The following is a 14,936-nucleotide window of genomic DNA, read 5'->3' on the forward strand; positions in this document are numbered from 1 at the left end:
AAAACGAACACCATACAGCTCGGTACGGAGATTCTTACAAAACGAACATCATACAGCTCGGTACGGAGATTCTTACAAAACGAACATCATACAGCTCGGCATGGAGATTCTTACAAAACGAACACCATACAGCTCGGCATGGAGATTCTTACAAAACGAACACCATACAGCTCGGTACGGAGATTCTTACAAAACGAACACCATACAGCTCGGTACGGAGATTCTTACAAAACGAACACCATACAGCTCGGTACGGAGATTCTTACAAAACGAACATCATACAGCTCGGTAGGAGATTCTTACAAAACAAACATCATACAGCTCGGCATCGAGATTCTTACAAAACGAACATCATACAGCTCGGTACGGAGATTCTCACAAAACAAACATCATACAGCTCGGTAGGAGATTCTCACAAAACGAACACCATACAGCTCGGTACGGAGATTCTCACAAAACGAACATCATACAGCTCGGTACGGAGATTCTTACAAAACAAACACCATACAGCTCGGCATGGAGATTCTTACAAAACCAACACCATACAGCTCGGCATGGAGATTCTTACAAAACGAACACCATACAGCTCGGTACGGAGATTCTTACAAAACGAACATCATACAGCTCGGTACGGAGATTCTCACAAAACGAACATCATACAGCTCGGTACGGAGATTCTTACAAAACGAACACCATACAGCTCGGTACGGAGATTCTCACAAAACGAACACCATACAGCTCGGTACGGAGATTCTTACAAAACGAACACCATACAGCTCGGTACGGAGATTCTTACAAAACAAACACCATACAGCTCGGTACGGAGATTCTTACAAAACGAACATCATACAGCTCGGTACGGAGATTCTTACAAAACGAACATCATACAGCTCGGCACGGAGATTCTCACAAAACAAACACCATACAGCTCTGTACGGAGATTCTTACAAAACGAACATCATACAGCTCGGTACGGAGATTCTTACAAAACGAACACCATACAGCTCGGTACGGAGATTCTTACAAAACGAACACCATACAGGTCGTTATCGAGATTCTTACAAAACAAACACCATACAGCTCGGCACGGAGATTCTTACAAAACGAACATCATACAGCTCGGTACGGAGATTCTTACAAAACGAACACCATACAGCTCGGTACGGAGATTCTTACAAAACGAACACCATACAGCTCGGTACGGAGATTCTTACAAAACGAACACCATACAGCTCGGTACGGAGATTCTTACAAAACAAACACCATACAGCTCGGCACGGAGATTCTTACAAAACGAACATCATACAGCTCGGTAGGAGATTCTTACAAAACGAACACCATACAGCTCGGCACGGAGATTCTCACAAAACGAACATCATACAGCTCGGTACGGAGATTCTTACAAAACGAACACCATACAGCTCGGCACGGAGATTCTCACAAAACGAACATCATACAGCTCGGTACGGAGATTCTTACAAAACGAACATCATACAGCTCGGCATCGAGATTCTTACAAAACAAACACCATACAGCTCGGCACGGAGATTCTTACAAAACGAACATCATACAGCTCGGTACGGAGATTCTTACAAAACGAACATCATACAGCTCGGCACGGAGATTCTTACAAAACAAACACCATACAGCTCGGCACGGAGATTCTCACAAAACGAACATCATACAGCTCGGTACGGAGATTCTTACAAAACGAACATCATACAGCTCGGCATCGAGATTCTTACAAAACGAACACCATACAGCTCGGCATCGAGATTCTTACAAAACGAACATCATACAGCTCGGTACGGAGATTCTTACAAAACGAACATCATACAGCTCGGCATCGAGATTCTTACAAAACGAACACCATACAGCTCGGCATCGAGATTCTTACAAAACGAACATCATACAGCTCGGCACGGAGATTCTTACAAAACGAACATCATACAGCTCGGCATCGAGATTCTTACAAAACAAACACCATACAGCTCGGCACGGAGATTCTTACAAAACGAACATCATACAGCTCGGTACGGAGATTCTTACAAAACGAACATCATACAGCTCGGCACGGAGATTCTTACAAAACAAACACCATACAGCTCGGCACGGAGATTCTCACAAAACGAACATCATACAGCTCGGTACGGAGATTCTTACAAAACGAACATCATACAGCTCGGCATCGAGATTCTTACAAAACGAACACCATACAGCTCGGCATCGAGATTCTTACAAAACGAACATCATACAGCTCGGCACGGAGATTCTTACAAAACGAACATCATACAGCTCGGCATCGAGATTCTTACAAAACAAACACCATACAGCTCGGCACGGAGATTCTTACAAAACGAACATCATACAGCTCGGTACGGAGATTCTTACAAAACGAACATCATACAGCTCGGCACGGAGATTCTCACAAAACAAACACCATACAGCTCGGTACGGAGATTCTTACAAAACGAACATCATACAGCTCGGTACGGAGATTCTTACAAAACGAACACCATACAGCTCGGCATCGAGATTCTTACAAAACAAACACCATACAGCTCGGCACGGAGATTCTTACAAAACGAACATCATACAGCTCGGTACGGAGATTCTTACAAAACGAACATCATACAGCTCTGTACGGATATTCTTACAAAACGAACACCATACAGCTCGGCATCGAGATTCTTACAAAACAAACACCATAAAGCTCGGCACGGAGATTCTTACAAAACGAACATCATACAGCTCGGTACGGAGATTCTTACAAAACGAACATCATACAGCTCGGTACGGAGATTCTTACAAAACGAACACCATACAGCTCAGCATCGAGATTCTCACAAAACAAACACCATACAGCTCGGTACGGAGATTCTTACAAAACGAACACCATACAGCTCGGTACGGAGATTCTTACAAAACGAACACCATACAGCTCGGTACGGAGATTATCACAAAACGAACATCATACAGCTCGGCACGGAGATTCTTACAAAACGAACATCATACAGCTCGGCACGGAGATTCTTACAAAACGAACACCATACAGCTCGGTACGGAGATTCTTACAAAACGAACACCATACAGCTCGGTACGGAGATTCTCACAAAACGAACACCATACAGCTCGGTACGGAGATTCTTACAAAACGAACACCATACAGCTCGGTACGGAGATTCTTACAAAACGAACATCATACAGCTCGGTACGGAGATTCTCACAAAACGAACATCATACAGCTCGGCACGGAGATTCTTACAAAACGAACACCATACAGCTCGGTACGGAGATTCTTACAAAACGAACATCATACAGCTCGGTACGGAGATTCTTACAAAACGAACACCATACAGCTCGGTAGGAGATTCTTACAAAACGAACATCATACAGCTCGGTACGGAGATTCTTACAAAACGAACATCATACAGCTCGGTACAGAGATTCTTACAAAACGAACATCATACAGCTCGGTATGGAGATTCTTACAAAACGAACACCATACAGCTCGGTACGGAGATTCTTACAAAATGAACATCATACAGCTCGGTACGGAGATTCTTACAAAACGAACATCATACAGCTCGGTACAGAGATTCTTACAAAACGAACATCATACAGCTCGGTATGGAGATTCTTACAAAACGAACACCATACAGCTCGGCACGGAGATTCTTACAAAACGAACACCATACAGCTCGGTACGGAGATTCTCACAAAACGAACATCATACAGCTCGGTACGGAGATTCTCACAAAAAAAAATACCATACAGCTCGGTACAGAGATTCTTACAAAACGAACACCATACAGCTCGGTACGGAGATTCTTACAAAACAAACACCATACAGCTCGGTATGGAGATTCTTACAAAACGAACATCATACAGCTCGGCACGGAGATTCTTACAAAACGAACACCATACAGCTCGGTACGGAGATTCTTACAAAACAAAAAGATGAGGAGACCAGGCTTTACCGGAGGATACCCATCTTCTGCTTCATGAACGATGATCGCCATACGATTCTGGATCAAACGGATAAGTCACGTGTCCAAAAGGAGGATGAGTGTATAGGGCAAACGGAGGAAATTGATATCGGTATATGTTTTCAAGTTGCATTATTTTGTAGAATATTATCATGAAAAGTTGTTCGCTGAATACCATGTCAACGATGTTAGAAAAAAACAAAAGCTTTCATGCTATTGATACGTAAAGATATTCAATGGTTTGGAGTTGAAGATGAAGTTGAAGTTGACTTGACCAGGATTTGTAATTGATTATGAAAAAAACATTTTCCGTTTCAGAATACCAGTCTCATTAGCATTGAATTCATAGTCCGCCCTTGTTTTGCTGACTTTTAGTTGGAAATAAAATTCCATGTATTTGTCGTTATTCTCTATTTGTACTAAATGCCCTATCTGGCCGGACAGAAACTGGGTCAGTGGTGAGTTTGTAGGAGTGTGCATGGACTCGCGATAACAAACCGTCTTATCTCCAGAACGGTCAACATGGCTACGCTCAATTTTGTTCTAAGTGTTACCCTGCTGGCTGCATTTGGTACGTATATAATTCTTTATTTCTGATAAATGGTTTCGGTTAATGAAATACTGTACACAACCATTTTAGCGGTAATTTTTATTTTAGCGATTATAGAGCTGGAAATATTCTGCCCAATTATAATTGTGTTAATTACACATTCTATACCTTGTTTCTGTGGCAAATAGTATTGGCGCGTTAATTCATCATTGCGCTAATCTTTTAAAATTTGGTGATGCGCCGAAATTTGAGTACGCTGAAATTAGTTCGTTCACAGTTTTATGTTAATGATTTTCTTCCTTATTTTCGTTATCAAGGGATTTTCCGTGCTGAACCCATATTATGTTTGCATATATAACATTAAAGTGCATAGGACTAATAGAATCTAATATGGTCTGTTCCGTGGACAGGGATATCTCAACCCGAATGTAAGAGCTTGGTCAGTCAGTACGAGGCTTGCCGAGGGTTGAGGTATCCCTGTTAACGGAACAGACTCATGTTTGATCATTTTTCATTTTTTCTTTATTTTTCTCATATACATGTACTTGCAAGCAAATGTCAGTTTCGCACCATGAACAATGTTCCTTGGAATGTGCGTCAAAATTGATGACGTCATCATTTAAGGATTGATTGTCAATTTTGTTGCTTGCATGGACTGATGAAGGGAAGTGAACCTCGTGCAAATGAAGTGAACTGCGAAGCAGTTCATGTACCATTTGCACGAGGTTCACTTCCCTTCATCAGTCCATGCAAGCAACAAAATTGACAATCAATCCTTATATTTACGTTAACCAAATTTAAAACTTCGCCACCAGATTGCAAAATTCGGTCGCAACAGTGTGACGTAAGTGCGTCACTTTGTAACATTGTTATACTTATCGTACATGTGTGCACAGTAGTGGAACAGCAGACAGTCAACTATTCTCGTCGCCATGGCAACACAAAATATAGTGCCATACACGTTTTGATTATTACGATGTTGATACACATAGATACGATATTTTCAAGGTAAAATTTTCATTTATAACAAATATTTATGATATTGTATAATAAAAACTTAGCAATACCCATATAAATACGAATTTAAAGTGCATTGTTGACAGTATAGTATGTGTGTGATTTGGTCACTCGAGACACAGGGACTCGGTTAAAAAAATGACGTGATGCAGTCTAATAACTGGGATATTCATAGCTCGAGAAAAAGTGTAACAATGTGGATTTTAGTCGCAGGTTAGCTGGTGATGTACATGGTGTTCTTGAAATATTGGATTTCATTGTCGCACTGGCGTTTTGGGATGTAAATTCTGATAATAGTAAGTAAAGAAACATTGATTTGAAAATTGGCGGTATTCGACGGCCGGAAACTTGTGTCCTCCATATGTTTAGATTGAGTCAAAATACGACAATAATGTGTCCCTGTTCTCGATATAGCATGCTTCTGCTACCAGTCTGTTTTGTGTTGTTAAATAGTGTTAAAATTGAGGTTTATTTTCTGTGACCACTAAAATGGTATCAAGGCATGGCATTCGAGATACAGCTAACGTTAGACCTACTGCGCTACGTAGGTCATGAGCTCAGTGCTATCGGGGGTGTCAGTGTTCTGTCAGATCCTGTTTTCTAAACTGTCTGCATTATACTGTCATTTTTATTAGCACATAAAGCGGCTATTCCACTTGTGTTTATATACGTTTATAACAATGTTAAACAATTCACAAAATGAAAGTGCATTCAAGTCTGTGGCGGTACAGAACTCGATCGCCATTGTAAATTCAGTGAATGTATTCACACGCCGGCAACAAAGTGATTCGTCTCTCAGAACAGAAGCACGCGACCCAAAATCTTCAACGGGAAATGAAGTGAAATGAGTTTACTATGTTCATTGAGGCGGAGCGAAGTGAAAATGTAAATATTACGACATGGTTAGCGCCGTGTCATTCTTCTAGAACTTGTCAGTGGTGCTCAGGGACATAATACAGCTGTTTCGCCCCTCTAGGACTCGTTAGTGATTATGGGGACATCATACAACTGTTTCGTCCGTCTGGGTCTCCTCAATAATGTTAGGGACATCATACAGATGTTTCGTTATTCTAGGAATCGGCAGTGATGTTAGGCGCATCGTACAGTTGGTTAGTCCTAGGATTCGTCAGTGGTGCTAGGGACACCATACAGCTGTTTCGTCCGTTTTAATTGACAGAAAGAAATAACGCATCGATGAATCATCTCTGTCTGTTTTCTTCTTTTCAATTATAATTGAAGATGATGTTTTTTTATTATTATTGAAGGGATCCAAATCGGACTGGCAGACTGTCCAGATGAATGGGTACAGTTTAGGGATTCCTGCTATTTCTTCGTCAATAACGTCACAACATGGCATGAGTCTTCTGTAAGTCATACTCCGTTTACTGACACGTGTCAAAGTAAACAAAGTATGGGCAACACCCTTCCTCCAAAACTCCAACATTGTTTCTGAAAGTTTACCGTCATACCCCGTATACTGACACGTGTCAAAGTAAACAAAGTATGGGCAACACCCTTCCTCCAAAACTCCAACATTGTTTCTGTAAGTTTACCGTCATACCCCGTATACTGACACGTGTCAAAGTAAACAAAGTATGGGCAACACCCTTCCTCCAAAACTCCAATATTGCTTTATAGAAATTTCGGTCTCTGATATCAATTATCATCTTAGCTGTCCTATCAATTCAATTATTTGTATAATAATAATACAATAGATGATCTTGGTTTTTCATAGATATTAGAGGCACACGTGTTTATTAATCAAATATATTTTCCTCAGTACGTTAAGTATGCCGAGAGATAGATGAGGGAAAAGGAACGAGGAAAAAAGATGAATCTTACAAAGACTCAATGAAGAACTTGCAATGGCAGGCACCAAGATCTATCTGGGATCTCTTTTATTATAAAGATACAATACATTCTTAAGCCCCAACAGACTCGGATCGGAATGCGCCCTGAACACTTCAGGGAACTTGTCAATGTGTAATGGACGACGTATGTTTCATGAAATGTTTCACAGACATATTACGTCCTCATCACTACCCTGCTAAGCTCTCACTGAGTCAAACACGTCTTACTGGTGTAATATCACGCGCATGATCACATGTGCACCATGCCCAATACGTCCTGATAATGTTATTTCTAAGACTAAAAAGGTCTTTCTTTACAACAAGCGTGTATCATGCTCCTACCAAGTTCTCACAGCGTTCGGAAGGGTTGGAAGACCTTGATTTTGTGTTTCCCTCTTCTGTGGTATTTGGAACAAAAATTATACAGGAATTTCACTTAAACCCAATATCTCATAGCCGATTATTTGAACGTGGCATAGACGCTGTGAGAACATGTTGTGGAGATTTCATCAACGTAGTGAGAACCGTCTGGAGGTCTTCAACAATGTGGCGTGGTCATTTCACAGGTGTAGAGAGGTGATGCTGAGAACTTCGTTGACGTAGTAAGAACGCAGTAAGAACTCAATTATAATCACACTTCCGTCTGCGCTTCGATGCTACTGCGTCAATGAAGTCCCCATCAGGTTTTGGTTACGTTGTCACTACGTCAATGCCCTCCTTACTACGTCCTGAGCCACGCTGTGTGAGAGTATCCATGACGATATATCCACGTCTTTATCGGTTTCTTCTTCGTTCTTACTACGTTGTACAATTCTTTCTCCGTTCTCGCTTTGTCCTCCATTTCCCCCAGGACGATATACGTAGTGTTTGTTTTTTTTGTTTAACGTCCTATTAACAGCCAGGGTCATTTGATGACGTGCCAGGTTTTGGAGGTGGAGGAAAGCAGGAAAAAAAACCCACCGGACTACGGTCAGTTCCTGGCAACTGCCCCACGTGGGTTTCGAACTCGCAACCCAGAGGTGAAGGGCTAGTGATAAAGTGTCGGGACACCTTAACCACTCAGCCAGCGCGGCCCGCTTTATACGTAGTAGGAACATGAATGAGTGTGATGAGATTTTCTATAGATATCAGATATATTGATTTTTCAATTTCATTAAATAGTACTATTTTACGTTACATTTTTAAATTGACTAGCAACAGACGAGATAGACATACAAGTCCACTCCAATTACTTACAAGAACATTCCATTGGAAATCATTATATACTGTTCATTACTTTTAAGATAATGCCATGTAATTGTTTAGACAATAAAAACAAATGAAGGAAAATTTAATCATATTTATAGTTTTTCAAAGTTACGGAATATGTATGAGAATGTTGATGAATCTATAATGCTTTACCATTTCCTTATTATCAGCGTAAGAATTGAATAAATATTGGATAGATATTTAACAATGTATGTGTTAAATACTGTATTTGTCACACTAGATTTGTCACGTACACAACTTTACGGCTGCTGTTTTTCTCCTCCCCCAGAAATATTGTCAAAGTCAGAACTCGGAGTTGGTTGCTGTGGAATCTCAAGCGGAAAATGACTTTTTGCTGAGGTACATACAACGCTTTAGATGTAAGTTTATATTACTGTAAAATATTACATATTGACAGCCCTTGTATTTCTCTCGCTGTCTTCCTTGGCGATAGTTTCAATTCAACACAGAGCGTAAAGTAATGATGTGTGACTGTCATCCTCCTAAAACTTGTGTTATTATAAAGAGCAAAGAAGGGACATATTGCACGTAAAAATACTGTATGCAGAAGAACAGCAATGTTGTGACGTCACACAACAATTAAATGTGACGTCACGATACTAATTCATTCCCAGCATGCTTTGCTAATTATTTCATGACACCCGTTGGGAATTTTGGACCCAAAGTAACTATCTGCAGTATCACGTGACTTGATACCAGCCCTAGACGCGATATCATGGTAATAATTCGATCCCAGCATGCTTTCCTAGTGGTATAAAGGACACAGGATGGGAAAAATAGCTTTTAATATTACCATTAACATCATAAATTGACGTCATATAGCAATATTCCCAGTATGCTTTGTTTCACAATGACCTATATTTGTAGAATATCGCCCCTTTTAATTCTCTTTACTTTCTGCGAGCCCGCACAAAATCTGAGGTTTTGAATAAAATTTGTATGGTGGGTGTCGTCGTGACCTTGATTTGTATGGTGTTGTCGTCGTGACCTAGATTTGTTTGGCGAGTGTCGTCGTGACCTAGAATTATATACCAGGTGTTGTCGTTATCTAGATTTGTATGGCAGGCGTGTCGTGACCTAGATTTGTATGACGGGTGTCATGGTGACCTAGATTTGTATGGCGGGTGTCGTGGTGACCTTGATTTGTGTGGTGTTGTTGTCGTGACCTAGATTTGTATGACGGGCGTGTCGTGACCTAGATTCGTATGACGGGTGTCATAGTGACCTAGATGTGTATGGCGGGTGTCCTCGTGACCTAGATTTGTATGGCCGGTGCTGTGGTGACCTAAATTTGTATGACGGATTTCGTCGATGAAGCAGAAGTGGGAGTACCTGGACTTATTCGCCTTGTATATGAGTCTCTATGCAAATGCCAGCGTCTAAACGATTAGTTAACGTTATCCGCTCGTACTCAAAGCGTAATTTACAAAAAAAATGGAGATTTTCGCTATTTCGTTGCAAATAAAAATTCCGCACTAATTAGCTCTCTTACATAACTCTCCTGGAATCAGAGGATAGGATATACATTAAAATTAGACTTGTAATGTCGCTCCTCTACGACACCCTGCGATACACTGTAATACGGTATTGTAGTGTATCATAGAGGAGAGGAAATGTCAGGTCTAATCTTAATTACATTGACAGGATACACGATAAGTTATTTGCCTTATTTTAGGCTCCTTCAATAATCAATTCTGGATCGATGGGACTGATATGATCATGGAGGGTGTATGGGAATGGGCCTCGACACTCGAGTCGCTTTCCTACTTCAACTGGGCCCCCAGCGATCCGAATGGTCAATCCAACGAAGATTGCATAATGGTCTCACAAGACAATGGCATGTGGTATGATGTCCCCTGCTACATCAGGAAATTCTTTATCTGCGAACGAAAGTAAATATATCTTGTTTTTGTCTTATACATATAGCTTACGTGATATTAATAATCTACAAATAACAATACTATGAGTACAACATCCTACCATAGAGACAGACATACACAGATACCACAAATACACAGAGAGACACCAACAAATACACAGACAGACACACCCACAAATACACACACAGACACAACCACAAATACACACACATACACAACCACAAATACACACACAGACACAACCACAAATACACACACAGACACACCCACAAATACACACACAGACACACCCACAAATACACAGACTGACACAACCGCAAATACACACACAGACACAACCACAAATACACAGACAGACACACCCACAAATACAGACATACACAACCACAAATACACACACAGACACACCCACACATACACACACAGACACAACCACAAATACACACACAGACACAACCACAAATACACACACAGACACACCCACAAATACACACACAGACACAACCACAAATACACACACAGACACACCCACAAATGCACACACAGACACACCCACACCTACACACACAGACACACCCACAAATACACAGATTGTTTTATCAATTTTTGCTATGACGGGAATAAAATTGCTTATTCTTTGTTATGATTGATAATAAATTGTTATATTTCCACATGACTCCGAAAGTGTAAGTTTTGCATATTGAATAGCCTCATTTCACTTTACGTTATATCCTTACACCCCACCTGATATTGTGAAAAAGAAACACATTGACATAAAACAGGTTCATTCATCCTCATAATAGCTTTTCTATTGTGGTAAAAAAGGTCACACAAACTTGGTTGTTGTATATGGTATTTTTTCACTCTCCTTAGTTATTTTTCAAAAATTACAAAAATCATGAGCTTTTTTCAGCCTTTGGATAATAACATACTCGAGAAAAATAAAAACCATACAACAGCCACTCACTGTGTAACCTGTAAGACTGTAGCATGATATTACTACTTCTGATAGGTTTGTACAATATACATTAATTGTATAATCATACCTTGTCATGGTACAGAGTGTACGGAGTCTGCCCTGTCGAATCGCCTCAAGTTTGTTAAATATTATCTATGTTTTATTGTTGATATAAAAACATTGATTATTAATTTGATATTGAAGTTTTACATTTTGTATTTCGGTACAATAAACAACGTGATTACTTTGATTTCTTCTCTTTCAGAAGTAGTCCTACTTCATGTGGGACCGAGGGTGGTTCAGTCATCGGATGAACAGCAATATGTGTGTCTGGATCTATCAAGATTTACCCTGTTGTAATAAAGTTTTGAATAAGAAAACTACGATTTGTCTTGTTATATCTATTTTTTAACCTAAATTGAAACTCATTTATTTTCTACCTTAGTAGACATTCATATTTATTCTCTACCTTAGTAAACACTCATTTATTTTTACCTTAATAGACACTCATATTTCATATTTTTACCTTAGTAAACACTAATACTTATTTTTACCTTAGTAAACACTCATATTTATTTTTTATCTCAGTAGACACTCATATTCATATTTTACCTTATCAAACACTCATTTATTTTTTACCTCAATAGACACTCATATTCATATTTTACCTTAGTAGAAACTCATATTTATTATTTCTACCTTAGTAGACACTCATGTTTATATTTTACCTTAGTAAACACTCATTTATTTTTTATCCTCAATAGACACTCATATTTATTTTCTACCTCAGTATACACTCAAATTTATTTTCTACCTTAGTTAACACTCATATTTATTTTCTACCTCAGTAGACACTCATATTCATATTTTACCTTAGTAGAAACTCATATTTATTATTTCTACCTTAGTAGACACTCATGTTTATATTTTACCTTAGTAAACATTCATTTATTTTTTACCTTAGTATACACTCATATTTATTTTTTTACTAGAGTAGACACTCATACTTATTTTTTTCCTTAGTAGACACTCAAATTTATTTTTTACCTTAGTATACATTCATATTTATTATTTACCTTAGTAGACACTCATATTTATTATTTACCTTAGTAGACGCTCAAATTATTTTTTTAATTTAGTAGACACTCATATTTGTTTTACCTTATTCGACAGTCATATTAATTTGTTTACCCCAGTAGACATTCATATTTCTTTTTTCTACCTTAGTAGACACTCATTTTGTTTTACTCAGATTTATTTTTTTGAATTGGGGTAAGAATCGGGATTATACCACCATTATACCACCATTATACCACCCATATACCACCATTATACCACCATTATACCACCATGCAAAAAGAATATTAGACATGTCGTCGCTTCTTTCAGTTCAAGCTGGTGTCTTTCGAATTCTCGAGTGGGAGTTTAAGAGAACATCCAAAAGAAAGGATGATTAACCTCATTTATATTTTTAAATCTTTAGAAATACCGTCTAGTAATTTCGTCAGAAATAAAACATAATCCAAATAGCGGGAGTTGATCAGACACAGGTACTTTAGAAGCCTTACACCTTTAAAGAATCCTTTGCTTTGATTCTTGACAGGATTGTTAACAGAAAATACAGTTATACATCCTTAAGATGGGATTGATAGGACAGACATACATACATCCTTAAGACACGATTGTTAACAGAAAAGACATTTATATATCCTTAAGACGGGAGTGTTAACAGGAAAGACATTCATACATACTTAAGATGGAAGTGTTAACAAGAAAGACATTCATACATCCTTAAGACACGATTGTTAACAGAAAAGATTCACAAAAGATTTTTCATTTTAGAAAGGAAGAGAGGGAAAGAACAGTGGGCATGTGAACTTTGAATAAAGATGTATAGCAAAAAAACATGATTTACACTTTTACAACAAAAAACAAAAAAAAAGAAGAAAAACAACCGGCAACCAAACAAAACTGTTTACTTTTTGAACACACAGTTACACAACGTATGAAGGTAAATATTGTCCTTTTTGAAAACTGTAAATACTTTGGAAAATCATGTGGAGCTTTCAGTATCTTGTTCTACTATTTGTACATGAACTCAAACATAAATCTCACCCCATACTGATGCTAGTTTTTAGTTATTGTCAACCTACATGACCTAATACTACATGCAACAGGTGCTTTGTTATTTCAATTATCACGGTTAAAGTCGTGATAGATCACAGGAATCTTTTGTTAATGTGCGAGGTAAGATATGAACAATAGCGAGGCCGTGAGCCTTTAAGGTTGAATACATGTTGTATCTGAGGGCGTTAATTGTGGAATATAAAGTGTTTTGTAATTCATCTAAACTCTTCAGGATAGGTCACAGGATATTTTGGAATTTAATTGTGAGGTAAGATTTGGACATTAGCATCCTGAGGTCGTGAGTGCTTCATATTAAAATACATTGTCTTATCAAAGGCGTTAATTGTGGAATATCAAGCGTTTTGTTATTGATCCAAACGCGATCATCTTCTTGATAAGTCACATCACTTTTGTGTTGATGTTTGAGGTAAGCTATGAACAATAACATCCTGATGTTTGTGTTGATGTTTGAGGTAAGCTATGAACAATAACATCCTGAGGTTTGTGTTGATGTTTGAGGTAAGATATGAACAATAACATCCTGATGTTTGTGTTGTTGTGTGAGGTAAGATATGAACAATAACATCCTGAGGTTTGTGTTGATGTTTGAGGTAAGATATGAACAATAACATCCTGAGGTTTGTGTTGTTGTGTGAGGTAAGATATGAACAATAACATTCTGAGGTTTGTGTTGTTGTGTGAGGTAAGACGTGAACAATAACATCATGAGGTTTGTGTTGATGTTTGAGGTAAGATATGAACAATAACATCCTGAGGTTTGTGTTGATGTGTGAGGTAAGATATGAACAATAACATCCCGAGGTTTGTGTTGATGTTTGAGGTAAGATATGAACAATAACATCCTGAGGTGTGTGTTGTTGTGTGAGGTAAGATATGAACAATAACATCCTGAGGTTTGTGTTGTTGTGTGAGGTAAGATATGAACAATAACATTCTGAGGTTTGTGTTGTTGTGTGAGGTAAGATATGAACAATAACACCCTGAGGTTTGTGTTGATGTTTGAGGTAGGATATGAACAATAACATCCTGAGGTTTGTGTTGATGTTTGAGATAAGATATGAACAATAACATCCTGAGGTTTGTGTTGTTGTGTGAGGTAAGATATGAACAATAACATTCTGAGGTTTGTGTTGTTGTGTGAGGTAAGATATGAACAATAACACCCTGAGGTTTGTGTTGTTGTGTTAGGTAAGACATGAACAATAACATCATGAGTCTTTTAAGGTAATATATATATTCTGTTCTGGAAAGAAGTATTTTCCACCTATGTGGAGT

The 14,936-nt window shown here is 38.5% G+C and overlaps 1 protein-coding gene across 2 annotated transcripts in view; it reads left to right on the forward strand.

Annotated features, from left to right (window-relative positions):
* The first annotated feature begins 4,436 nt into the window (after window positions 1-4,436).
* Window positions 4,437-14,936, forward strand: part of LOC117317944 (C-type lectin domain family 17, member A-like) — a 16,246-nt gene continuing 5,746 nt past the window's right edge. Inside the window, exons 1-5 of one of the 2 annotated variants that reach the window (XM_033872913.1) lie at window positions 4,439-4,560; window positions 6,822-6,922; window positions 8,944-9,034; window positions 10,351-10,567; window positions 11,779-11,897. In XM_033872913.1, the coding sequence (XP_033728804.1) occupies window positions 4,512-4,560; window positions 6,822-6,922; window positions 8,944-9,034; window positions 10,351-10,567; window positions 11,779-11,827 (507 nt within the window). In that variant the 5' untranslated portion in view covers window positions 4,439-4,511 and the 3' untranslated portion in view covers window positions 11,828-11,897. Of the gene's footprint in view, window positions 4,561-6,821; window positions 6,923-8,943; window positions 9,035-10,350; window positions 10,568-11,778; window positions 11,898-14,936 lie in introns of those variants that run through there. The other variant, XM_033872914.1, reaches the window with a different exon arrangement.

Source organism: Pecten maximus, chromosome 19 (assembly GCF_902652985.1).
Source record: "Pecten maximus chromosome 19, xPecMax1.1, whole genome shotgun sequence".
Lineage (NCBI taxonomy): Eukaryota > Metazoa > Mollusca > Bivalvia > Pectinida > Pectinidae > Pecten > Pecten maximus.